Source organism: Primulina eburnea, chromosome 11, assembly GCF_022965805.1.
Source record: "Primulina eburnea isolate SZY01 chromosome 11, ASM2296580v1, whole genome shotgun sequence".
In the NCBI taxonomy this organism is placed as follows: domain Eukaryota; kingdom Viridiplantae; phylum Streptophyta; class Magnoliopsida; order Lamiales; family Gesneriaceae; genus Primulina; species Primulina eburnea.
In genome coordinates this window covers 15,127,764-15,155,065 of record NC_133111.1, presented here as the reverse complement: position 1 = coordinate 15,155,065, position 27,302 = coordinate 15,127,764, and the positions used below count along the sequence as shown (strand labels likewise).

Sequence of the window (27,302 nt, the reverse complement as noted above, 5' to 3'; positions counted from 1 at the left end):
CCGAACGAATTTCCCTCGAGCTTGGCAACCCGAATCTCCAGCACCTATACATCATTAAACACAGTCTGCACAACCCTCTAACATCACTAACTTGACAGCCCTTTGCACAAAAATGGGAAATACGTGAGTAGTTGATCAAAAGATGCAAGAACATATGTAAAAACCAAAGATTCTTCATGAATAATGCTGAACCGAGAATTCCACCTATAAATAAACACATAACAGCATATATATAGCGTATATGATGCAGAAATACAAGTACGTGGCGTGCCTGAATGATGCAGAATGCGGGAGGGAATCGAGCCGAAAGCCGAAGAAATTCTTTATTGCAAGACAAGCAAGATCCGAGACCTTAGCTGATGGTTTAAATAATGAAATGAGAGAGGAAAGGTGGTGGGGAAATGGTTGGAACTAAGAGAATAAAGAGGAATGAAGAGGGTGTCGGCTTGGTTTAAAGAATAATAGATATAGGGTCACCACTTGTACAATAATTAAATGGTTAAAAATTCAACTAATGAACCTTTATTTGTTAATTAAAGTTTAAAAATATATTTAAGCCTAACAAGTTTAAAAGTATACCCATTAAATTCAAACACAATCCCGAAAAATATTTCGAGTCGGAAAGATTTTGAAAATATTAGCCGAAGCCTAAAAAATTCTCCCGATTCAATAAAGTTTGCGTATCGTTAAAATTAAAATCCTGCGAGTAAAAATACCCAATAAAATCCCGTTTTTGAAAAATATGCTTAAAACACCTTATACACATGGGTTGTTCCCGATTGGGCTTGAGTCCCCTCAAGGTTATCACATTATCCATTACTCATAGAACTTCTCCAGCTCAGGCACTGGAGCTTTTGCCTTCCCAGGATTAGAACCCAAGACCTCCTGGACTTATATAGATCTTGGCATCAATCCTGGTACCAGTTGAGATACTATATCAACTGGTACCAGGATTGATGCCAAGATCTATATAAGTCCATGAGGTCTTGGGTTCTAATCCTGGGAAGGCAAAAGCTCCAGTGTCTAGGCTGGAGAAGTTCTATGAGTAATGGGTAATGGGATAACCGTGAGGGGACTCAAGCCCAATCGGGAACAGCCATGTGCATTACAGTTAGGTTCGAGCCATGGGCTGGGGAAGAGTCCACGTGAAGTGGGACTATCCCCCACGCTCGTGTGTATGCAGCAGCGGCTAAGGGGTGCGCTGCTATGGCTTGGGGGATCTAGGTGGTCCATCAGGCTCCTAGAGTGTTGGGCAAGGGCTGGGCTGGCCGCTGGTTCGAGAGGGCGTGAAGAAGCACAAGACACGTAGCTTGTGTCTTGTGAAATCAGTGCTTCGTGCGTGGATTCCAGTGGCTGGGCTGGTCTGGCTTGGGTTTGGTCTAGGGTCCGTAAGGGTCGGGGTTGATCAGGGGTTTAGGGATGGAGGAGTCCTAAGCCAACTAGGAGTCCTTGGGAGAGGAGGCAGCATGTGCGTAGGTTGTGCTTCTGAATTCAGGTGGCTCATTACTTGGGTTCAGGGGCTTGGGCTGGTCTGGTTTTGGTCTGATCGTGGTCCAGGGTCGATTAGGGTCATGGTGGTTTGGTGGTGGATTGGCTGTAAGAGCCCTAGGCTAGTTATAAGACCATCTTCAATCCTTGCTCCACAATGGAGTTGCTCCATTGTGGAGCAAGGATTTTCACTCCAATCCAGCACCAAAAATGGTGCTGGACTAGAGTTGCTCTAAAAGCAACTCTACATGTGGCGCAGCACTTTGTGCTGCGCCACATCTATTTTATTTTTTTTTTAATTTTTTTTTTGTTTTTTAATAATTATAAATATTTAATATTCTATTATATATTAATTATATAATTAATATTTTTATTTTTAAATTTTTAAAATAATTTATTCTTGAAACATAAATAATAATTTAAATTTTTTTAAAATTTTTTAAAAATTAAATAGATTGTATAATTCTATTTTTTTAATCGATTTTCTAATAAATAATAAAATAATATAATTACATTTATTATGTATAATTGTGTAATGAAATTATAAATAGTTATTATTGAATTAAAATTAATATTATAAGAATATTCTCAGAATATTCTTTTTTAGTGTAGAATGTAGTGTAGATAGGTTGGAGATGAATTTAGTGTTACACTATTATAGTGCAGAATATAGTGCAGAATGTAGTGCAGTGGGTTGGAGATGGTCGGAGTCCTAGTGCAACTAGAATACCTCACACACACATTCTTGCAATTGGGTCGGTTTCCAGCAGGGTTTGAGCGAGCTAGGGCTAGGTTCTATGAGTCAGGGTTGGTCAAGAGGGTGCCTAGATGGGTTGGCTCATGTTTGGCTCGAGATGGCTTGACCATGGCTCGAGTAAATTGGGAGATGGCTCGGGTGGTTCGATAATGTGTCAATTTCGGGATTTTAAAAAGAAAGATTGGAACCATGGGTCCAAGGGTGTGGTTCATGACTCACAAGGGTAGAATAAATAATAAAAATGTTATGTTTAAAATTTGGGAAGAAAATAATGAGTTTGGATTTATCCGGGATTTAATCGACGCACGAAATGTTAATTAAATAATTAACTGGAACGCATAGATTTAAGCTTACTAAAATTATGAAAATTTATATTTATGCTCAAATAATTATTAAAAGTCTAAGTTTTTAATTTGAGAATTTTATATTAAGTTTTGGTTTAATTCAAGATTAAAATGCATTAATATGTTATATTTAAATATTAATTTAAAATTTCTCGATTTAAGCCAAATAAAAATATGAGAAAATTCATGTAAGCTTAAATAATTGTTTGAGACATGTTAGAGTCAACGGAATTAAGAAACCGTCAAAAATGAGAAATTTTACGTCTAGGGGTAAAATGGTAATTTTACACCTGAAAATTAGTAAACGTCAAGAAATGTCCTGAATGTTGTTTTACATGTTAATATGATTATTTAAATTTTTATCATTTTTTATGATTTTAAATGTGTATGATTTAATATGTCAAAATGTTTATTTTAATTGTTTATGATTTAATATGTCAAAGTATTATTTTAAATGTTTATGATGTTAAATTGTTATTCTAAATGTTTATGTATTTTTAATATGTTAAAATGTTTATTTTAAACGATTATGGATTTTATGATCTAATATGTTATGATTTATTATTTTAAATGTTTATGGGTTTATGATTAAACGATAACGTTAAAAGATATGTTGCATTCTTGGTTTAAAAGAAAAAAAACGTTACATGCATGTTTAAGTTTTATAAAGTGATGAGAATATGAAACGTTGGAGGAAGTGAAGTAATTGTGACTAATACGATGATATGTTAGAGATATCGTGAGGGCAAATACGATGACGTTAAAAGATATGTTGCATTCTTGGGAGCCTGACGATCGTATTTCCATTGATACAAATACGATGATATGATGATATGAATGAGGATATTGTATGGGAGAGTGCCTAAGAGAGAGCTCATTCATGGGAGAAGGCCCTAGAGGGAGCCCGTCAATGGGAGAAGGCCCTAGAGGGAGCCTGACGATTGTATTTTCATATGAGGATATGACAGGCCAAGGCACAGTTGACTGGTGAGAGTGTCGCAGATGGAACCGCCGCCCAGTCCTGTGGATACATGTAGATGGATCCATTGCCCAATATATATACGAACACAAAAGTCACAATTAACGATCTGAATTCAACGAAAGAGAAAAAAAGAATAAGTATGTGTTGATGATATTATGTATATGAATATGTTGAGGATGATATGAAAATGTTTTTATTGAAAGTTTATGTATTATGAAAATGTTCACGAAAATGTTTTTGTTTAAAGTTTATGCATCTCCATTAAAACGATATTTAAAGTACAAGTATTTTTACGGTGCATGTGTTGTGTATATGTATTACTTGTTATAAAGGTTAATGTGTGTTGAGTCTTTAGACTCACTAGGTGCGATTGATGCGTGTGATTATGATGATTATGATTATGGAGGTCTTCATGGTTGATTTGACTGGACTGAAGGTGCACATAACCCGAAGACCGACACTAGTTTTCCGCACTAGTTATGATTTATTATTTTAAGTGATGTTAAAGATATTTTTACAACGATTTATTTATGAGTGGTTTCTGAGAGGTTATATTTTGGGCTATATTTTTCAATAATGTTTTTAGGTTTGGCAAAATGTTTGACGATTTTTACGATTTAAACTATTTTCCTTTGGTTTGCAAATGTTAGTTGATTGTTTACTTTAAAAAATGGTGTCAATGTATTTATAGTGTGTGTATATATATATATATATATATATATATATATATATATATATATATATATATATATATATATATATATATATGTATGTATATTTTGAATTATGGAAATTAAGGGAAAAAAAAATCTCTAGCACGTTTTGAGAAAAGAAGTAGTGGACATTTCAGTAGGAGTGTTTAGGGTTAATAAAAGTAAGTTTAGGTTAATATAATAACACCCTAATGGGCCCTAAAAAAATTAAAAGGGTTAAAATGGATTTTGAACCCATTAAGCATTAAAATAAACTCATAGTGCCCAATAACTGTAACGTACCGTACTTTTTACTACTTAAAATTTGCGGAAGATTAAAATTTTCTTAAATAAGAAGTGAACCTTCAAAATTTGATAAAAAATCAATTGTTCATCTCAACAACCATTGCAACGAAAGATCTTCTAGTAAGTTTGCCAAAAGTATTTGCTAAAAATCTCCAAAACCAGTAATATAAATCAGAGTACTCTTAAACATTACATAAAGCTTAAAACTTGGCGGTCCTCGGGTTAACCTCCCGCTCAGTCCAAGCCAGCTCCTTGGTCCCCACCCCTCATCTCCTCAAAATCATCATCACCTGCATCGGTCAAGTCTAGTGAGTCTAAAGACTCAACACGTATAAACTGGAAGTAGCGATATATACGTAATAAAACCACATACAACATCAAAATAGCGTATACATACTTGAAACTTGAACTTGCAATAAACTTGAACATACATACATAACATAGACGTGCCATAACGTGAAAACTTTTCATAAACATGCTTGCATACTTGTACATACTTAACTTCATCATTTTGCGTAGAGGCATGTTTCAAAGCAAGTGACTTATAACATAATTCGCCTGATCAGACTAAACCACAGTACTGGTCTGACAAGAAAAAATCCACTGCCACATACATGAGATCCCCATTCATAATTTAACGGGCGGATTGGTCCCCGTTCATAATTTAATGCTTTCCAATCCTAATCTAAACCGTTCATAATTTAACGGACGGATTGGTCCTCATTCATAATTTAACGCTTTCCAATCCTAAACATAAATTTGGTCACAAGACATTTAGCATACCTCAAAAACTTAAAAGTATTTTTTTTACACGTCGAACATACTTACTTGGCGCTGAGGGATTCGTTGGATTTCATTTGGGGCCGCTGCTGCTACATACTAACATGAAATTAATACTTATCTTGCATAACTTAGACGTAGGTAATTGTGCTCACCACCAAAGTAAATAAATAGCTTATGACATTCTAAATCACTCGGGACTCGACCTCATTTAATCATCATACCAACCATTATCTTGCACCCCGGATCAATCCTAGGAGTGAAACCTAAAATGTTCCCAACAAAACACAGTACACGGACCCCGTGCCTAGGTCCGGGTAAGGGTCCGTGTACATACTATATGGAGATACTCGAAAGGAAAGAAGGGCACGGACCCCGTGCCTAGGTGCGTGTGGGGATCCGTGTAGCCTCGGGAATTTGGCACTGCAAAGGAAACAAAGGCACGGACCCCGTGCCAGGGTCCGTGTACCCGCAGGAGGAGTGAACTCACAAAAATTTCTGTGCTTGCGGCTTATTATCCCTAATCATCCCAACCATGAATCGACACCTCGAGACCCCTCCTAGGATACTATAACCTTGAATCCAAATCCTCACAACCACCCCAAAATAACGACATCCACCCTACGACACAATACAACTCAAAAACACGGAAATTGACACCAAATTGTTTTCCTACGACTTCTAATGAACTCAAATGCTTATCGACACTAACCGACAACCCGAATAACAACTCAACATCATACTAAGCATACTGAGATGCAGCAACGATCACCCGTCGATCCCCAACGAAGCCTGCAACAATAAAACTTGAAAGCGCATTAATAAACATATTTTTCGGAAAACGCAGTTTGAGCAGTCCCACGAAAAATGCCATACTCACTCAATTTTTATCCAAATGTTTCTATTTTACTGTCAAATCGAAGGTATCGAAAATTTATAAAATTTTCATGTTGAAAGTTTTCTCATAATCATGAACGAAACAATCGCAGTATTTAAAAAGACAGTAAAAACGTGATTTTAGATCTATAAATGTTTTCAAAAGCGATCCGAACATAATTGCTCAAACTTCTTCACATCACACATGTATTTATACGCATAAATAACAACACAATGCATAATATGACGAGATCGATGCAGAAATAACAGAATATACGTGTCTTTTGATATTTAAAATACCGTAACGACGATACCGAAGCGGAGATGGCGCGAGGATTGATCCGGAACGATGGTGGCTCGATTTTCTTGCAACAAAAATGACGAAACATGCTGGGAATAATCAGAGGAGGGGCGGCTGCTGAATGGTAGGAGAACCCTAGGTTTTTCTCTTTCAAAATATCAAAAATCTGAATGTATGTGTGTGTTAATCGGTTTTTAGTGTGTGTAAAAACATGTAAGTGTATGTGAGCGTATAAAACGTGTGTGTGTGTGTGTTTTTTTAATTAGAAGAAATTATAGCTAAATTAAATAATAAAAATACTAATTAAAGGTTAACACACATTAATTTAATCAAGCTCCTCAATCAAAATAACTGCACACTAATTTTATAAAATTTTCCTCTTTAACAAAATAAAATACACAATGCTAACTTTAAATTTCTAAAATCACTAAATAAATAAATAAGACATTTAAAATACTAAAAACATAATAAATTATTTAAAATTCCCCTTCCTAGCTTTTAAAATAAAATACCGAATTTTAAATTGCCAAGAATAGTCACCAGTCTTTTCCTCGATCCCGCCTCGAATAATCCATGAACATGAAACTCGAAAAACATTTTAACGTGCATCACATAAACATGAATAATTTAAAATAATGCATTTAAATAAATCATGCATGGATAAAACTCATTTTATACATTAAATAAATAATTTAACAGTTAAATAAGTGTATGGGTTATACGTGTACTGATTTTGGGTTCTACAGTTCCTCACCCACTTATATAAATTTCGTTCTCGAAATTAAATCTTACCGATCTACTCTGGGTAGCGGTTCCTCATATCTGCCTCGATCTCCCAAGTGGCTTCCCCTACTGATTGATTCAACCACCGGACTTTGACCAACTTGGTCACTTTGTTCCGAAGTCTACGTTCCTGTCTGTCTAGGATTTGTACAGGTCTTTCCTCGTAAGATAGGTCTGGAGCCAACTGCAACTGCTCGTAGCTTAACACATGTGAAGGGTTAGCTAGGTACTTCCTTAACATTGAGACGTAGAACACATTGTGTACACCGGCCAAATTCGGCGGCAATGCTACACGATAAGCTAGTGTCCCAACTCTGTCAAGAATCTCAAACGGTCCAACGAATCTCGGACTGAGCTTGCCTCTTTTCCCAAATCGCACAACACCCTTCATAGGTGCTATCTTTACGAAAACGTGATCGCCTACGGAAAACTAAAGGTCTCTTCTTCTCTTATCAGCATAGCTCTTTTGACGACTCTGGGTGGTCTTCATTCTGTCTCGAATCTTGACCACCACATCTACAGTCTGCTGAACTATCTCTGGACCAAGTTCCGCTCTTTCACCTGACTTCATCCCAATGAATCGGCAATCTGCACTGCCTCCCATGCAATGCCTTGTAGGGACCATACCTATAGATATTTGGAAACTGTTGTTGTATGTAAAATCCACTAGAGGTAGATTAGATTCCCAAGTCCCCTTGAAATCGATCATACAGGCTCGCAATAGATCCTCTAAAATCTGAATCACTCGCTCAGATTGGCCATCTGTCTGCGGGTGATAAGTTGTACTAAATAGCAACTTCGTCCCCATGGTTGCATGAAAACTCTTCCAAAAGGACGATGTAAACCTCGGGTCCCTGTCGGACACAATGGAAACTGGGATCTCATGCAACCAAACTATCTCCCTGATATCAAGCTCCGCATACTGCATCATGGAGAAAGTCGTCTTCACCTGGCAAGAAGTGTGCCGACTTGTTGAGTCGATCCAATATAGCCCAAATGGCGTTGAACCCTCAGACTGACTTTGGCAAACCAACCACAAAGTCCATTGTAATATTCTCCCATTTCCACTATGGGATGGGGAGTGGCTTAAGCATTCCTATTGGCCTCTGATGCTCTGTCTTCACCTGCTGACAAGTGAGGCATTCAGACACAAATCTGCGGATGTCTCGCTTCATCCCTGGCCACCAATACAAAACCTGCAAGTCTTTGTACATCTTAGTACCTCCTGGGTGGATTGAATACGAAGATGCATGTGCCTCTGTCAGAATATCCTCTCTGATTGAATCAACGCTAGGCACCCACATTCTACCTCTGTATCTCACCATACCATCTGAAATTGTGTAGAGTACACTGCCTTTGCCTTCGTCTTTCAGCCTCCATTTCTGCAACTGCTTGTCTGAAGGCTGGCCTGCACGAATACGGTCTAGCAAGGAAGATTGGACTGTCAGATTAGACAGTCTCGGAGCTCTGCCCTTGCGATAAACTTCTAAATAAAATCTCTGAATCTCGGACCGAAGAGGTCTCTGCACTGATAATTGTGTTACAACGGCGACTTTTCTGCTCAAAGCATCTACCACTACATTAGCTTTCCCCGGATGGTAGCTAATCTTGCAGTCGTAGTCTTTCACTAACTCCAACCACCGTCTCTATCTCATATTCAGTTCTTTCTGCGTGAAGAAGTACTTGAGACTCTTGTGATCAGTAAATATCTGGCATTTCTCGCCGTACAAGTAGTGTCTCCAAATCTTCAACGCAAAGACAACGGCAGCTAATTCTAAATCATGGGTCGGGTAGTTCTTCTCATGCACCTTCAACTGCCTGGAAGCATAAGCTATAACCCGACCATGCTGCATCAACACTGCGCCTAAATCGAGCTTAGATGCATCAGTGTTTAACACGAAATCTCCTTGCCCTGATGGCATGGCTAGCATTGACGCTGAAATAAGAGCTTGCTTCAAAGTATCAAAGCTCTTCTGACATTCCTCACTCCACACAAATTTTGCATTCTTCTTGGTCAGTGAAGTTAGTGGCACTGCAATCGAAGAAAACCCTGGATAAACTTACGGTAGTAACCGGCTAAACCTAGAAAGTTGCGGATCTCTGGTGAAATCTTTGGCTCAACCCATTCCTTGAAGGCTACTACCTTCGCTGGATCCACCTCAATGCCGCTGCTAGATATTATATGACCCAAAAATGCTACCTTGTTCAACCAAAATTCACACTTACTGAACTTCGCAAATAGCTTGCGACTCTGCAAGACCTGTAAAACTGTCCTCAAGTGCTGGTTGTGCTCCTCATGGCTCTTCGAGTAAATGACAATATTGTCAATGAACACTATGAGGAATTGGTCTAAGTAGGGCTGGAATACTCAGTTCATGATGTCCATGAAAATTGCTGGAACATTCGTCTATCTGAATGGCTGATAAGTGCAAGATTTGCACTTAATTTACATTTAAATCCATTTTGAATTATGCTTGTTTCGAACAGAATTATGCGTTTTTGGTTTGTTTATGTTGTCATTTCAGGAATGGAGAAAATAGCGAACACGAGGCCAAGTGGACCAAGAAGCGCACGACCACGAGCACATCACCGGACAGATGTGTGCGCGCGGCAGCGCCACTTCACGCGCAGGCGCGCGCACACCCATACAAGTGAAAGACCAGTGAGTCGCGCGCCATCGCGCCACATCACGCGCACCCTGCGCGCGCACAGAAGGGGCGAATGCACAGAAGCTGGCGCGCGGGCGCGCGAGATTACGCGCAACCGCGCGTACACATGCACGACCAGACACAGCAGCTCGCGCGCGATCGCGCCATTTCACGCGCTACCGCGCGCACAAACCCGAGAGGAGCACGCCATCGCGCGACTTCATGCGCAACCGCGCGCGAGCCAACACACAGCAGATGGTAGATGCTTGCGCGCCTCTGCGCCACATTTCGCGCAGCCGCGCGCAGAAAAGAGCCAGCGACCAGAAGCGTGAGCACAGCCGCGCGACATCACGCGCCACCGCGCGCGCACGGCGGCGTTCACAAAATCTATAAATACACGCGAGCTAGGTCAGAAAGGGGGCAGCCGTTTTGGGAGAGAAAACACCTCGGAGGGCTGGAGAAATCAAGAGACGAAGATCCGGAACGCGAAGATCGATCACAGATACGAAGAACGACGGATCTGGACACAGAGACGACACTTCGGATTTGTCTTTTATCTTTCGTTTTTATATTTTCGTGTAACTCAATGTCTGAATCAACAAACATGCATTGTGTTTATCTAGATTTCGTGATGAACTAAATTCCCATTCTAGAGAATGACGTAACTCTGTTGATACGATGACTTGACACCGTTGTTTATGTGATTGAATTCCGCTTTCGTTTAATTGTGTTCTCTGCGTTTACTGCACTGCAATTTACTGGCCATAAATTGTTTGTTGTTTGATTAATCTTATAACTCGGGAGAGGGACTAGGATTATAGATCATTAGAGACACATCGTTGAATGTTTATAGCGTTCGGAAGGCGTATAACTTTAGCGAGGCCTAGTAAGAACATTGTATGCGCTTATCTATGAAACGTAGATTCTAATTAGGAATAATTGAATCGAAGTTGATAGATACACTTTATTCGTCACTTGGGAAAGGGGGAATAAAACAATCTAAGTGTTCTTGGCCATTAATCGATTGGAATTCAGGAATATAAATTAAACTGTGAATAATTATCGTGGAAACTTTGTGAAATCATTTCTCTAGATACTTTCTCTCATTATTATCTCTCAATCCGGTGATTTAATTTATTCATTGCTTTCAATTAATTCGTTTAAACAAACAAAACTGATTATTGATTTTTCTAGATAAAGTCTAGGCTATTTTAATTACAAGAATTGATATACATTTTTATACACACTCCTCGTGGGATCGATACCTGTACTCTAACCAGTACTAAAACTTGACACCGTATACTTGCGGTAGTGAAAACACGCAACAAGTTTTTGGCGCCGTTGCCGGGGAGTGTCAAATTTGAATTTATATCAGTATTGTTACCAAGTAGACTTGACTTTAATTTAGAGTTTATTTTTATTGTTTTACTTTGTTATTTTATAATCTTCTCTGTTTTTACAGTGCATGCGAAAATATACAAATCCCGACTTGCTGGTTTTTGATCCTGAAATCGAAAGAACTGCCAGGAGATTAAGGAAAGCAAGACGAGAGGAGATTAAAGAAATGGCCGAAAACAGAGATCATCAGAACGAGCTCCCACGAGAGGTGCCAATCTGAGAACATTTCCGCCCAGTCATTAACGCTCACTATTCTGGAATAGCTCGTGGAACCATTGCTGCTAATAACTTCGAGCTAAAGCCCGCACTGATCAACATGGTTCAACAGAACCAGTTTGGAGGTGCAGCCACAGCAGATCCCCATCTTCATCTCAGGACTTTTCTAGAGATCACGGACACGGTAAAATTAATGGTGTTTCTGACGAAATTATTCGATTGCGTTTGTTTCCGTTTTCTCTCAGGGATCAGGCAAGGAGCTGGCTCCAATCTCTGCCGCTAGGGAGTATTACTACATGGGCAGATTTGGTCACAAAATTTCTGTCAAAGTATTTTCCTCCTGCCAAGTCTGCTCAGCTGAAAATAGACATCACTAACTTCAGGCAGAGGGAATTTGAAGTGTTATATGAGGCTTGGGAGAGATACAAAGAACTGCTCAGAAAGTGTCCGAATCATGGATATGCAGAATGGGTTCAGATTGAGCTCTTTTACAATGGTCTGGATGGGCCAACTAGAGGCAATGTGGATGCAGCCGCCGGAGGTACTATTTTTTCTAAAACACCTGATGAAGCTTATGAATTACTTGAACAGATGACCATCAACAGTTATCAGTGGCCAAGTGAGAGATCAGGAGTACAGAGAACAGCTGGAGTGTATGCCGTAGACCCGATCACATCACTGACTGAACAGGTTTCGGCATTGACAGCACAAATTGCAGCGATGAACAAGCCAGGCCAATCTACGTCTGATGTAGCTTTGGTAACTGCTGCGGAAGAGCCAGTTGTGGAAGAAGCTCAGTACATTAACAATCGTGGCTATGGAGGCTACAGAGGTAACCCTCCCCCTAACACTTATCATCCTGATTTGAGGAACCATGAGAATTTTTCATATGCAAACAATAAGAATGTGTTGAATCCTCCACCGGGGTTCAATACATCAAATGGGGAAGGGAAGCCGTCATTTGAGGATTTAGTTGGGACATTCGTTTCTGAATCTGGCAAGAGGATGGCTAGGACTGAGTCTAGACTTGACAACCTCGAGACACACATGACAAATATTGGAGCTTCGTTGAAAATCCTAGAGTCGCAAGTTGGGCAGATAACGAAGCAACTCACGTCTCAACCGTCGGGCGCAGCACAAAAGACTGCAGATCCAAATCTGAGAGAGGTGAATGCCATTTTTATGCAGCATGAGGAGATTGGTGTGGTAGGCAGCGAAGAGAAAGAGGTTGAACTCACACATGTTCAGAATGAGAAGCCAACTCCAAGCAAAAGAACCCGAGGTAAGAAATCTGAGAGGTATGATTTAAATCAATGCATTGATATTTCCTTACTTCCCTACCCTCAGAGATTTTTACAATTACAAGCTGAATTTAAAAAGAAAAAAAGTCTTGAAGATCTCAAGACCCTACATTCTAATATTCAGTCTGCAGAGCAGGAAGATGTGGCATTTAATGGAGTAGATTGTAAGGAGAAGCAAGGAAATCTCCCTCAGAAGCTACAAGACCCCGGAGAATTTGTAGTACCATGTGAAATAGGGGGTAAATTGGTGGAAAATGCTATATGTGATTCAGGAGCGAGCGTGAATATAATGCCAAGTTCTCTTTACGAGAAACTTGGATTGAGCAGGATAAAGCCCACAGGACTAAGCTTGCAAATGGCAGATAAATCGGTCAGGACACCGCTGGGTGTTGTGGAAGATGTTGAACTTAAGATTGATAAAATAAGGCTTCTAGCAGATTTTGTGGTACTTGATATTCAGAACAGTCAAAACGTTCAAGTCATTCTAGGACGACCATTATTGGCTGCTGTTGGAGCTATTATTGACGTGAAACGAGGAAAGATGACCATGGAAGTTGAAGGTCAGCTGGTGGAAATAAATGCATCCAAGATATCATACGATCCACCATGAACAGGATTGGTATAGTCGGGCTGATGACGTTAAACCAAGCGCTGTGTGGGAGGCAACCCACAATTTATTTTCTTTAGCATTCATTTTTTTTATTATTTTATTTTATTTTACGTCATTAGTTGTTAATTTTACCCACCACCAGATCTATCACCTCCGCAGCCCATGGAAATGGATGACTCAGATGCTGCGGACAACAACTCGAGCGCCCGAGTTTTGACACTCGTGCGCGAGGTATGTGTTGTGTTCTTTATTTCTATACATCGAGGACAATGCATACTTTAAGTTTAGGGGAGGGTAAAATTGCGTTGCTCATTGCTTGTTAGAATTTTTCTGCAAATTTTTTTAATTTTTTGTTTTATCGATCAGTAGTTAGTTTGATTTTTTTATTGCATGCTAGATTTGATAGGAAAAGTCATGGATAAGTAAACCGTGTGGCCGATGATGAAAATTGAATTGTGGTCATGAGATTTATATGTGTTCATGAGAACCTAGGAGTCACAAATATTTTGCACTGTCGTGTTTATTGATACTATTGTTGCTTAGAGACAAGTTGTATGCCTGTGATGCTAAATAGACGACATATATCTGATTCTTGGTAATTCTTGCATGACATTGATTGACACTTTCACAAACATAGAAATGATCTAGGCAGTCTTTCACAATATCTTTGGGCCTGTGTTCTTTGTTTACTGTCAGTTGTAGCCCTTTGTGCTTCAAGTTAATTGAGATGCTTAAATTTTCTTCGTGCACCTATTTCATCTACCATTTTTATTGAAATTTGCATGTGACTGGTTTGTATGAGTTGACTAATGGATTGACGGTAAGCTAGAACTTGTTTGAACACTTTTCGAGGCGAAATACGGATAATATGTGACATAGGAATGATTTAGGCGATCTTTGAAACCGTTGAGCCTTCGAGCCTACCAAATGAACATGAAATATCCCTAGTGTCCCATTTTGAGCCTACTAAAAAATCAAGTGGTGTGTGTCAATGACATACAATTAGCCCCCACTTGTATCTATTCTATATCCCACAGCAACTACCAAATGAAGCTTATACACTTAATTTCCTGCCTGCTTTTGAGAGAAATAAATTCATTGGTGTTGTAATGATTCAGATGCTCTTTGAAAAGAAAAAGAAAAAGTAAAGTGTGCGAAAAGGAGTTGGCAAAGAAAAGAGGAATAAAAAAAAAACAATGAAAAGGATCACACAAAAGTGGTGAAAAAAAAAAAAAAGTGGAAAATAGAGGATATGATTGGGAAGAAAACAATAAAGAGATGGTGAATGAAATGCTAGCGAACCTGACAAAGATTCGATTATTTCTCTCAAATTTTGAATTCCATACCTTTTATTGTAGCCATGAGCCGTGGCCTAACGTTACAAGCCTACAAGACCTATTAACCTTGTCACATTTATCCAATATACTAGTGGAGAAAAGTTGTTCAAGTCAAGCCTATGGATACCTGAAAAACATTGTCAACGAGTATAGACTTTAATCACTTGCATGCAAGCATCTCATGGTGTGATTTCATCTTTGGTATACTTCTGTTGAATATTTATTGAGCCAATTGAACACCGATAAAGACCTTTGTGATCTATGAATGTGAATTTGTATTTTAATGAAATGTGAGCTGCACTGAGCTGATGATTTCTTGAGTTTGTAAGGCGAATGGGTATGACAACTTTATTTGAGCATTCGATTGGGTAAATAAACATTGACATATCACACACACACGTGACTCTTGGGAAATCGTGAATTACATTAAATGGATAAAATCTGAGGCCAATATCACTTCTTGCGAATCCATGACTTTTAAGAGTTTCTTTTCTTGTTAATTAACTTCCTGTTTTTATCTCATTTTGCTCGGGACTAGCAAAAGTTCAAGTTTGGGGGGTTTGATAAGTGCAAGATTTGCACTTAATTTACATTTAAATCCATTTTGAATTATGCTTGTTTCGAACAGAATTATGCGTTTTTGGTTTGTTTATGTTGTCATTTCAGGAATGGAGAAAATAGCGAACACGAGGCCAAGTGGACCAAGAAGCGCACGACCACGAGCACATCACCGGACAGATGTGTGCGCGCGGCAGCGCCACTTCACGCGCAGGCGCTGCGCACACCCATACAAATGAAAGACCAGTGAGTCGCGCGCCATCGCGCCACATCACTGCGCACCCGCGCGCGCACAGAAGGGGCGAATGCACAGAAGCTGGCGCGCGGGCGCGCGAGATTACGCGCAACCGCGCGTACACATGCACGACCAGACACAGCAGCTCGCGCGCGATCGCGCCATTTCACGCGCTACCGCGCGCACAAACCCGAGAGGAGCACGCCATCGCGCGACTTCATGCGCAACCGCGCGCGAGCCAACACACAGCAGATGGTAGATGCTTGCGCGCCTCCGCGTCCACATTTCGCGCAGCCGCGCGCAGAAAAGAGCCAGCGACCAGAAGCGTGCGCGCAGCCTGCGCGACATCACGCGCCACCGCGCGCGCGTGCGGCGTTCACAAAATCTATAAATACACGCGAGCTAGGTCAGAAAGGGGGCAGCCGTTTTGGGAGAGAAAACACCTCGGAGGGCTGGAGAAATCAAGAGACGAAGATCCGGAACGCGAAGATCGATCACAGATACGAAGAACGACGGATCTGGACACAGAGACGACACTTCGGATTTGTCTTTTATCTTTCGTTTTTATATTTTCGTGTAACTCAATGTCTGAATCAACAAACATGCATTGTGTTTATCTAGATTTCGTGATGAACTAAATTCCCATTCTAGAGAATGACGTAACTCTGTTGATACGATGACTTGACACCGTTGTTTATGTGATTGAATTCCGCTTTCGTTTAATTGTGTTCTCTGCGTTTACTGCACTGCAATTTACTGGCCATAAATTGTTTGTTGTTTGATTAATCTTATAACTCGGGAGAGGGACTAGGATTATAGATCATTAGAGACACATCGTTGAATGTTTATAGCGTTCGGAAGGCGTATAACTTTAGCGAGGCCTAGTAAGAACATTGTATGCGCTTATCTATGAAACGTAGATTCTAATTAGGAATAATTGAATCGAAGTTGATAGATACACTTTATTCGTCACTTGGGAAAGGGGGAATAAAACAATTTAAGTGTTCTTGGCCATTAATCGATTGGAATTCAGGAATATAAATTAAACTGTGAATAATTATCGTGGAAACTTTGTGAAATCATTTCTCTAGATACTTTCTCTCATTATTATCTCTCAATCCGGTGATTTAATTTATTCATTGCTTTCAATTAATTCGTTTAAACAAACAAAACTGATTATTGATTTTTCTAGATAAAGTCTAGGCTATTTAATTACAAGAATTGATATACATTTTTATACACACTCCTCGTGGGATCGATACCTGTACTCTAACCAGTACTAAAACTTGACACCGTATACTTGCGGTAGTGAAAACACGCAACAATGGCATCACTAGGAACTCGTAATGCCCATACCTGGTCCTGAAGGCTTTCTTGTGCACATCCGCGTCTTTCACTTTCAGCTGATGATACTCTTTTCGAAGATCGATCTTTGAGAACGCTGTAGCTCCCTGTAACTGATCGAACAATTCCTCGATCCTAGGAAGTGGGTATTTGTTCTTGATCGTTACATTGTTCAATTCTCGGTAATCGATACACAGCCTCATGGTCTCATCCTTATTTTTCCCAAAAAGCACTGGTGCGCCCCACGGTGAGAAACTAGGACGAATGAAGTCCTTGTCTAGGAGCTCCTGAATCTGTTGTTTGAGCTCTAACATTAAAGGTGGAGCTAACATGTACGGTGCCTTAGAGATTGGCACAATGCCTAGCATGAGATCAATAGAAAACTCCACCTCTGTCTCTGGTGGAAGGCCCGTGACGTCATCTGGAAGGTCGTCAGGAAAAACTCTTACCACTGGTACATCAGTTATAGACTGGAGTGGGCATGTCAGGTGAGGAAATAACGCTGGCCAAGAAAGCCTGACAACCCTTGTGCATAAGTCTCCGCGCTTGCAAGCAAGAGATCACGCGAGGGAAACTCCTCCATCTAGCTGGCTCGAAAAGAAACTGCTCCATGACCAAAGGCCTTACTAACACTGACCTTTTCTGGAAATCAATAAGAACTCTGTTCTTTGTCATCCAGTCCATTCCCAGAATGATATCAAACTCTGGCATCGGCAACACAATCAAATCGGCATACACTAGGTGGCCCTGCAGCTCGAGATTGATGTCTCTGACCACGCTAGTAGCTGACAATTCTTCCCCTGATGGGATTGTAACTAAATAGTTCACATCTAGGCCGATAGACTTGAGGTTTAAGTGATTAGTGAATGTCTCCGAGATAAAGGAGTGAGTGGACCCTGAATCTATCAGGGCCTTCGTGGCTAATCTCTTGATGAAAATGTTCCCTAAGAGACGTTAGCACAACATACTAACTTATATCCCAAAATTATAACATCAACCTTAGGCAAACAAGGACACCAAAAATGTCAACTAACATCCTAATAATCCCAAATCACTGCAAACAAGCAAGGCAAAGTTTTAATACTGTACTGAATTAAATAAGTTACCAGTCAACAGTGTCTGTCTAGGTTCGCCTCCTGTGCATGCATGGTGAATACTCTGCCCTGAGTCGGCTGCCTCCATTGTGGGCACTCCTTCAGCATGTGGTCACCGGCTCCACATTTAAAGCATTTGCCTGATCCGTATAAGCATGGTCTTGGGTGCTGGCGGTTGCACTATGGGCACAATGGGAAAACAACTGGCTTCTGAGGCGCCCCTTGCTGCTGAATTGGACCATTGCGCTTTGGCGGTCCCTGATAACGTTTTTCCCTGGCTGCCCCTGAAACGGCCTCTTAAACGGAGGTCGTTGTTGCTGTGGCTACGGTGGAGCCTGATAGGGCCTCTTGCCAGTAGGACTAGCAACTCGAACACCACGGCGCAAGATCGGCCGTTACATATCCATAAAATACCTCAGCTTACTCTGGGCATCATTAGCTATCAGGGGTACAAAGTTACACCCCCTCTCAAACTTCCTCACACAGTTTTCCACGCTGCTTTCCCCCTGACGCAACGTCATAAACTCCCTTGTCAATCTGGATCGTACTTCCTCAGTGAAGTACTTGGAGTATAAGACCTCCTTGAAACCATCCAAGGCAACACCTGCAAGTTGACTGACACTGACGCACTCTCCCACCATAATCTGGCGTCCCATGTCAGAAGGAACGTGGCACACCTGACCCTATCTGCATCGGTCAGTTCCCTAAAATCAAAGATTACCTCGATGGACTTAATCCATCATTCAGCTATCATCGGGTCAGTGGTACCCAGAAACTCCTTCGGATTTATCCTCCTAAATCTTTCATGCACAGCCTTAGGTCGGGTCCTCGCCCCTGCATCTACTGTGGCTTGGTTTCTCGCAAACTGTGCGAAGAACTGAGTCATCCCAGAAAGCATCTGAGCTTGCATATCTGGTGGTGGAGGTGGGGGGATTGGCCCTCTCCTCAACTCGAGGGTCTTGGCCCTCTTCCCTTGCTTCCCGATCAATCACACGTCTATGAGACATACTGTTCCAACAATTTACCCAACATGTAAACCCAACATGCATGTACATGATATCGATGACGTAAGATGCACGTACTTGAACTTAAAAATATCCACATGCTGAAATCGGAATTTCATGCTTACTACATAACATAATTTTAAAACCGTAAAACTTATAGACTTGAAGTGTGACTTCGTGAGCTTCTTGCGACTGGCAGTAGGCATAACCCTTTACAAGAACACCACTCTGATACCAACTGTAACGTAACGTACTTTTTACTACTAAAAATTTGCGGAAAATTAAAAATTTTCTTAAATAAGAAGTAAACATTCAAAATTTGATAAAATCTATTGTTCATCTCAACAACCATTGTAACGAAAGATCTCCTAGTAAAGTATGCCAAAAGTATTTGCTAAAAATCTCCAAAACCAGTAAAATAAAACAGAGTACTCTTAAACATTGCATAAAGCTTAAAACTTGGCGGTCCTCGGGTTTAGCCTCCCGCTCAGTCCAAGCCAGCTCCTTGGTCCCCCATTCTCTCCTCGAAATCATCCTCACCTGCATCGGTCAAGTCTAGTGAGTTTAAAGACTAAACACGTATAAACTGGAAATAGCAAATAATACGCAATAAAACCACATACAACTTCAAAATAACGTATACATACTTGAAACTTGAACTTTCAATAAACTTGAACATACATATATAACATAGACGTACCATAACGTGAAAACTTTTCATAAAAGTTCTTGCATACTTATACATACTTAACTTCATCATTTTGCGTAGAGGCATGTTTCAAAGCAAGTGACCCATAACATAATTCGCCTGATAAGGCTAAACCACAGTACTGGGCTGACAGGGAAAAATCCACTGCCACATACATGAGATCCCCGTTCATAATTTAAAGGGCGGATTGGTCCCCGTTTATAATTTAATGCTTTCCAATCCTGATCTAAACCCGTTCATAATTTAACGGGCGGATTGGTCCCCGTTCATAATTTAACGCTTTCCAATCCTTGATGCGAATCTTGATACGAATAAATAGCAAACACGATTAAAAGTGAATCGCACCCTCTATTCAATTACAATAACAAGACTCGTGTGTTTTCCCGATCTTTTGATTCAAGCATTGTGTGATATTCACCTCTAAACTATCAAGAGTTTAGCAACAAATAATCAACGAGAGAAACAATCGCGTTTCAAGAGAACCTCCAAAGAACCCGCCCTTGGCAACCCCCGTGAAAATCGATCGACAAACGCCACAAAAGATAAATCTTTTGATAAGTTTGATTTGATACAACGCAAAAGTTATAACGAAACTTAAGCTTGTGTTGAGAGAATTCTCAATATCATAAAAGATGAATAATAATCAATGTTGTTTACAATGATGAAATTTTCGAGTATATATTGTCCCAAAATCAAAAGATATCAAATCTACTTGCCAAAATAAATAAAACTCTAAAATAGGAAAATAAATCTCGTCCAAACGTAAAGGACACGGACCCCGTGTAGAGGTCCGGAAGGGGGTCCGTGTAGGCACTGTAATTTTCATGTCTCGAAAGTAGTAGACACGGACCCCGTGTACAGGTCCGTGCTCGGGTCCGTGTAGGCTCGGGATTTCTCTTCCTCAAGTGTAATGGACACGGACCCCGTGTACTGGTCCGTGCTTGGGTCCGTGCAGCCTCGGTTCTTCAAAATAATGCTTGATTAATGTTCCTTCGGCTTTCCAACGTGCTCCCATGCATCACGAGCCCTTCTCCCTTGCTTATCAATAATTTGAACACCATGCCCGGCCAGATTCACATCATACTCCCCTTCTTCAAAAAGATTTGTCCTCAAATCTTGCCCCTCTGCACAAAAACGAAGCAAGTTAGTAATAACAAGGACGATATTATCAACATGCTTACCTCTAAGCTCAAGTTTGTAGACGCTATCGTTTGCCCGCTCCCTTAGCACTGGAATTCCCAACATCACCATTGTTTTTCCTACAAACTCATCAACTTTACCAAACATTAAATAACAAATGACACCAAATAACAACAACAAGATATTATTAAGTATCACGAAAATCAGATTCCTCCCCTTCTTAGACCTAGTCAACACACAAATGATATCCATACACGTGTACGACCATAGCTCACTAGGAATAAGACATAGTTCATGCACGATATAAGAATCTAGGCAAAATGTCAATCTCTTATATGCAATGCATGCCTCACAATCCCACTCAACATACCTCTTCATATGCAACCAACACATATAATCATGCATTTTATCAAAGATAAAAACACCACTATATGCATCACTAGTACATAACTCATGCAATGAATATAGAATGAAGAATTTATTCTCCTTAAAATTGTACTCATTATGCACATAAAAATTCTTACATTCATTCATGCTATTTCCAAAGCCATCATCAAACAAGTAAGAATCATGCAAATAGAACACATTAAATGTACTATCCATGTAATCATTCAACTCATCACATGAATTGAATTCAATTGCACACAAGTCATTGCCATGACAAAGCCTTATCAACTTGACACCATCAGATCCTGACGGTAACGCCAAAACAGGTGCAGAAGTCAGAAGTCGACGAAGCTCTCTGAAACTATCTTCGCACTCAGATGACCACTCAAATGGAACATCCTTCCGAGTAAGCTGCGTCAATGGTCTAGCTATCTGAGAGAAATTCATGATGAAGCGACGATAATACCCTGCCAGACCTAGAAAACTACGGATCTCGGCCACTGTCGTAGGACGTGACCAATTCAGCACTGCTTCGATCTTGCTGGGATCCACAGAAATTCCTTCCTTGGAAATCACATGACCAAGGAATACTACACGATCAATCCAGAACTCGCACTTACTCAGCTTAGCATACAATTGCTTCTCACGAAGAATCTGCAACACAATCCTCAAGTGCTGGATATGCTCTTCCGCACTGTGAGAATAAATCAAGATATCATCGATGAATACCACAACAAACTGATCCAGAAAAATCCCGAAAGACTCGGTTCATTAGATCCATGAACACCGCTGGCGCATTCGTCAATCCGAATGGCATAACTAGAAACTCGTAATGCCCATATCGCGTACGAAATGCAGTCTTGGAAATATCATCATCTCTGACTCTCATCTGATGATAACCCGATCGCAAGTCAATCTTGGAGTAAACAGAGGTACCCTGAAGTTGATCAAACAAGTCATCGATACGGGGTAATGGATACTTGTTTTTAATCGTCACACGATTCAGCTGGCGATAATCAATACACAACCGCATCGACCCATCCTTTTTCTTGACAAACAAGACTGGAGCTCCCCAAGGTGAAACACTTGGGCGAATATAACCTTTATCAAGAAGATCCTGCAATTGCTGCTTCAATTCTCTCATCTCTGACGGAGCAAGACGATAGGGGGCACGAGAAATCGGTGCAGTCCCTGGCATTAACTCAATGCCAAATTCCACCTCTCTAACCGGAGGGAAACCAGGAATCTCATCTGGAAAAACATCAGGAAATTCACAAACCACTGGAATATCATCTATACCAACACTACCTTTGGAGGAATCAATCGCATAGATGAGGTAGCCTTCCCCGCCCGCCTCTAAAGCACGACAGGCTTTCAGAGCAGATACCACTGGCATCGGAGGTCGTGCTCCCTCACCATAGAAAAACCAACTAGAGCTCTCAGTCGTACGAAACTGAACAAGCTTCTGGTAACAATCCACGGTAGCTCGGTAGGTAGTCAATAGGTCTATACCTAGAATACAATCAAAATCCTCCATCTCCAGGATCATGAGATTCGCAATCAATTCGTTACCCTCAAAATCTAAGGGACAACCCATCACTAGACGCTTAGCTAACACCGAATGACCCATCGGAGTAGAAACAGAAAGAATGACGTCTAGAGAAACATACGGTAGCTTATGACGCTTAACAAATCGTGCAGAAATGAATGAATGCGATGCTCCGGTATCAATAAGAACAAAAGCAGGAATACCGCATAAACAAAAAGTACCTGCTATGACTCTCTCTGTCTCATCTGCAGCCTGATCCTGGTTCAACGCAAAAACCTGACCTTGGGCACGAGGTCGAAGATTCGAACTACCCACAGCCTGACCCTGCCTCCTCTGCTGCACAGTCGTCTGAGATCCGGAACCAGATCCTGCTCCACCCCGCAATTGAGGACAATTCTTCTTAATATGACCCATCTCTCCGCACTGAAAACAAGCTCCCGCGGCTGATCGGCATTGCTCCGATGGATGGTTCTTCCCACAATGCGCACAAGAAACCTTCTTCTTACCAAAGCGAAAAACACCGCTAGATCGAGATCCAGATCCGGAAGAAGAAGAACCAGATTTCTTGAAAGACTGAGATCGAGGGCTCAAAGTACTCGGAGGTCTAGAAGAAAGAATAGCCCTACCACGCTGGAGACTGATCTCTGCCTGGCGACACCGGTTCACTAACCCATCATACGAAGTAGGATTATCACAGACAGTGACTCGATCAAAAATCTCCTGGTTAAGACCCTGGAGGAAATGGTCATACTTGGCCTCAGAACTGCCACTGATATGAGGGGCAAAGGGTAACAACTCGAAGAACTTCTGCTGATATTCATCAACAGACATACTCCCCTGCTTAAGATTCAGAAGCTCAATCGTCTTTGCCTGGCGAAGGGCTGGAGGAAAATACAGCTGCATGAAGGCTGCACGGAAATCGGCCCAAGTCACCCTACCCTGAGACTGGACTATCGGCGCAGAAGTCGATCGCCACCACTTGCGCGCACGGCCCTCGAGAAGAAAACTAAGGGTCTCCATCTTCTGCTCCTCGGTGCACTGGAATGCTCGGAAACAGCTCTCCATGCGCTCTAACCAATCCTCAGCATCATCGGGAGTCTCACCGCCGACTAAAGGCTTAGGCCCCATCTGAATGAAACGGTGCAAATCAAAACGCCTAGGACCATCCCGACGATGACGATGTTCACGATGACGCCTACGATCGTCCTGGTCACCCCAACGACCTACACTTCCCTGACTACTCTCATCACCAAAGTGGTCAGCCATCGCTACAAGATAGAATGGGGAAAATGGTAAAATGGTCGACGAAAATCCCAAAACAGAAATCTATATCCCAAAATCGTAAGCATGCTCTGATACCATAAATGTAGTGACCCGTTCCAGAATCACCTACTAATCAAGAACTAAGCATGCGATTAACTTAATTAATAATAATCAGAGATAATTGCGGAAAAGGCCAACAAACGATAGTTATACAACCCAATCGAAATCCAGAACAACTCGAACTAAAATGAAAATATGCGGTACAACCAAATCGAAACAAAACAGTACTGAAGAACTAACTCAACCAGCTACTCACTGTCTTCCTCCTGCTCTTCCTGAGCTGTCCAACCTGAGGCCTGCCCCGTGGGAATGGGGTGTCCAAGATAAACAAAACCGAGGACGTGAGCGATAAGAACGCCCAGTACAAAAGCATGAGTATACAAGCCTATATGAAATGCACATGCTATGATATGATACCAGGGTAGTCAAGAAACAGGAGTAACAAAGGATCTCAAAATGCTCAGTCTAGAGGCGCCAAGTGGATAGTGCCGCGCGGTACTCCTCTGGGTCACTGCATCCACTACAAGAACAGACGTGGACCTAAAATGTCCCGGATCACCGAAGCCCTCCCGACCCGTCGGCCACTGTGTACTCTCGGTGTCCATGCGTCCACAAGATAAGACAGGGCTGAGCGGCCCCACAAGATATAGCTTATCTCGAAAGAGATACAGCTCAACAGTAAAGGCTATCTCGAAGGAGATACGGCTCAACATGAAATGCAACATGCAGTAATAAACGTGACATAATAGCATGCATCATATGACATATATCAATGCACCACATAATCATGCAACACATATAAGAATGTATACTCGACCAGGATATCTCGGATAGTACTTTCGTACCTCTATCACAGCAAGCCTAGCCTTACGCAACACCGCTAATCAGGTCTAGAACAAGCCTACGCATCAAAAGCATACCCAATGAACAATACTACCATGCTCGACTAGCAAAACCAGTACTACCAAAGGTTTAGGGTTTACCTTCGTCCGTCGACAGCCCTTTGATGTCGATTGCCTCGTAACTCAGGCGTCGCTACGCTACCAATCCTGGCAGCTCTTGGCTATCGCTCGACCAACAACTAACCCTAGAAACCTTCCAAACCTCTCAACTAGGAGACACAACTTCAAGAATTTGCAATCCAAAATGAGGAATTCCGAGCACTATTTATAGGCTATGTTCGGATCCACCGAACACACTTCGGAACGTCCGAACTCCTACGTGTCCATCGGCTCTTGACACCTCATGATCGGATCCACCGAACCTACACTTCGGATCATCCGAACTTGCATGCAAACTGACGTGTCGATCAACTCTTGACACCTCATGATCGGATCCACCGAACCCACTTCGGATCGTCCGAACTCTTCGGTGCTACCGAACCATCTTCGGTCCGTCCGATCATGACCATGGTCAAAATTACACATTAAACCTTCTTAATCACCATTAATCCGTTAATTACCCAATTTGGAATTCAGGCTACTACAATGCTTCTCCTCCATAAAAATTTTATGTATGCAAATCGATTGATTGATTCCTTTGATGTCAATCACCTTTTAAGCAAACGTATTCTCGTGCTTCTTGTGAAATTCCAACAATTTGCCCTCCATCGCATCTGTCAATGAAGAAGAAGTAACAACAAGAAAATTATTATTCTCGCCTACATATATGTACTTCAGATGTGGAGGTAGGGGTTTTAGCTCAAGGCTTGCTGGCTCTCCTCTAAACTTGAATTCTGAGAGGCCAAGTCTTGTCGATCTCCCAAATCTTCTAGTCTCTGCCTGGCTTGTTTCTTTCATGGAGTGTTGGCATTCAGGTGTGCCACAATCTCAGATTGTGCCTCGTCTAACTCTTTCTCATGCAACTTACTCGTGAGTGTGGCTTCAAGTGGATCTTTCACAACGTCCTGCACAAAGGTGCAAACTACTGAATCAACAACATCAATTGTAAAGAAATCATCAATGTGCAGGATATGTTTAAGAGCATTAAACACAATAAATATAACCTATTCTTTTCTCACTCTTAATATCAACTTCTTTTCTTGGACGTCAATGAAATCCTTGCCTGTTTCAGAAATGGCCTTCCTAAAATAAGGGGCATCACCAAGTCTGTCATGTCCCGATACCAGGGTGAGTTGACATCCGGCGTTGTTTTACAATTATTCAATCGTAAATCAACAAGCCTCGTAGTACAGTGTACAACCAAACCAGTATTTTTCATAAAACATACATTGTCTTTACAACATAATCAACTTAACAAACGAGTGCGGAAGCGAACAACGTAAAAATAAAAGATAGGCAAATTCCAAATTATGTCTTGATCAACTGAAACTTTGTTACCATCCCCAAAAATGCATTTGCTCTTCTTCTTCAACTTGTTTTTCATTCTTATCTGGGAGTGAGAGTTGTAAGGGTGAGTATTTTGTGAAATACTCAGCAAGTGGGGGCCGATCGATCACAATAACACAAGGATATACATATATAGATCTTTAACAGTTCGAAATTTTCCGTGTCTCAACAAACGTCGGAACAATAAATAGACAAAATGATAGATACGACATAACTTATATATATTTATGTAAATATTAAATGAATTTCATGTCACAATAATTATTCATAAAAAATCAAGACATGATATTAACAATGAGCAAACATAACTTAGCATATGCATATAGACATATCATCTATTATTCGTATTGCACTGTTATTTCATCTTATTATCCATGGTGTTACTGATCAGTCCCCTATATGTAATTCCTCTAAGGGGTGAGGCCATAACTTATATATATTTTTGTTTCTTGGGGATGATAGAAGTAGTATCCAACCGAATTCTTTGGATATCCCACAAAGTAACATAAAATGGATCGACTATCCAATTTATCTCCTACTACCTGCTTCACATAAGCAGGGCACCCCCATATTCTAAGATAAGAATATTTGGGTGGCTTACCCATCCATATCTCATATGGAGTCTTGTCAACTGCCTTTGAATGGACATTGTTCAACAACAGTTCCGCTGTCTCAAGCGCATATCCCCAAAAGGATGGCGGCAACTCCGTGAACCCCATCATAGACCGAACCATGTCCATCAAAGTCCGGTTACGACGCTCCAAAACACCATTCAACTGCGGTGTAGCGGGC

The 27,302-nt window shown here is 41.0% G+C and overlaps 1 protein-coding gene across 1 annotated transcript; it reads left to right on the top strand.

The window, feature by feature from the left end:
* The first annotated feature begins 241 nt into the window (after positions 1–241).
* LOC140805423 (uncharacterized) lies at positions 242–13,482 on the top strand. Its single transcript, XM_073161694.1, has 6 exons — positions 242–390; positions 9,835–9,910; positions 11,420–11,563; positions 11,684–11,755; positions 11,824–12,403; positions 12,653–13,482. Exons 1-6 carry the CDS (start codon positions 242–244, stop codon positions 13,480–13,482), a joined length of 1,851 nt encoding a protein of 616 aa, XP_073017795.1.
* The last annotated feature ends 13,820 nt before the right edge of the window (positions 13,483–27,302 follow it).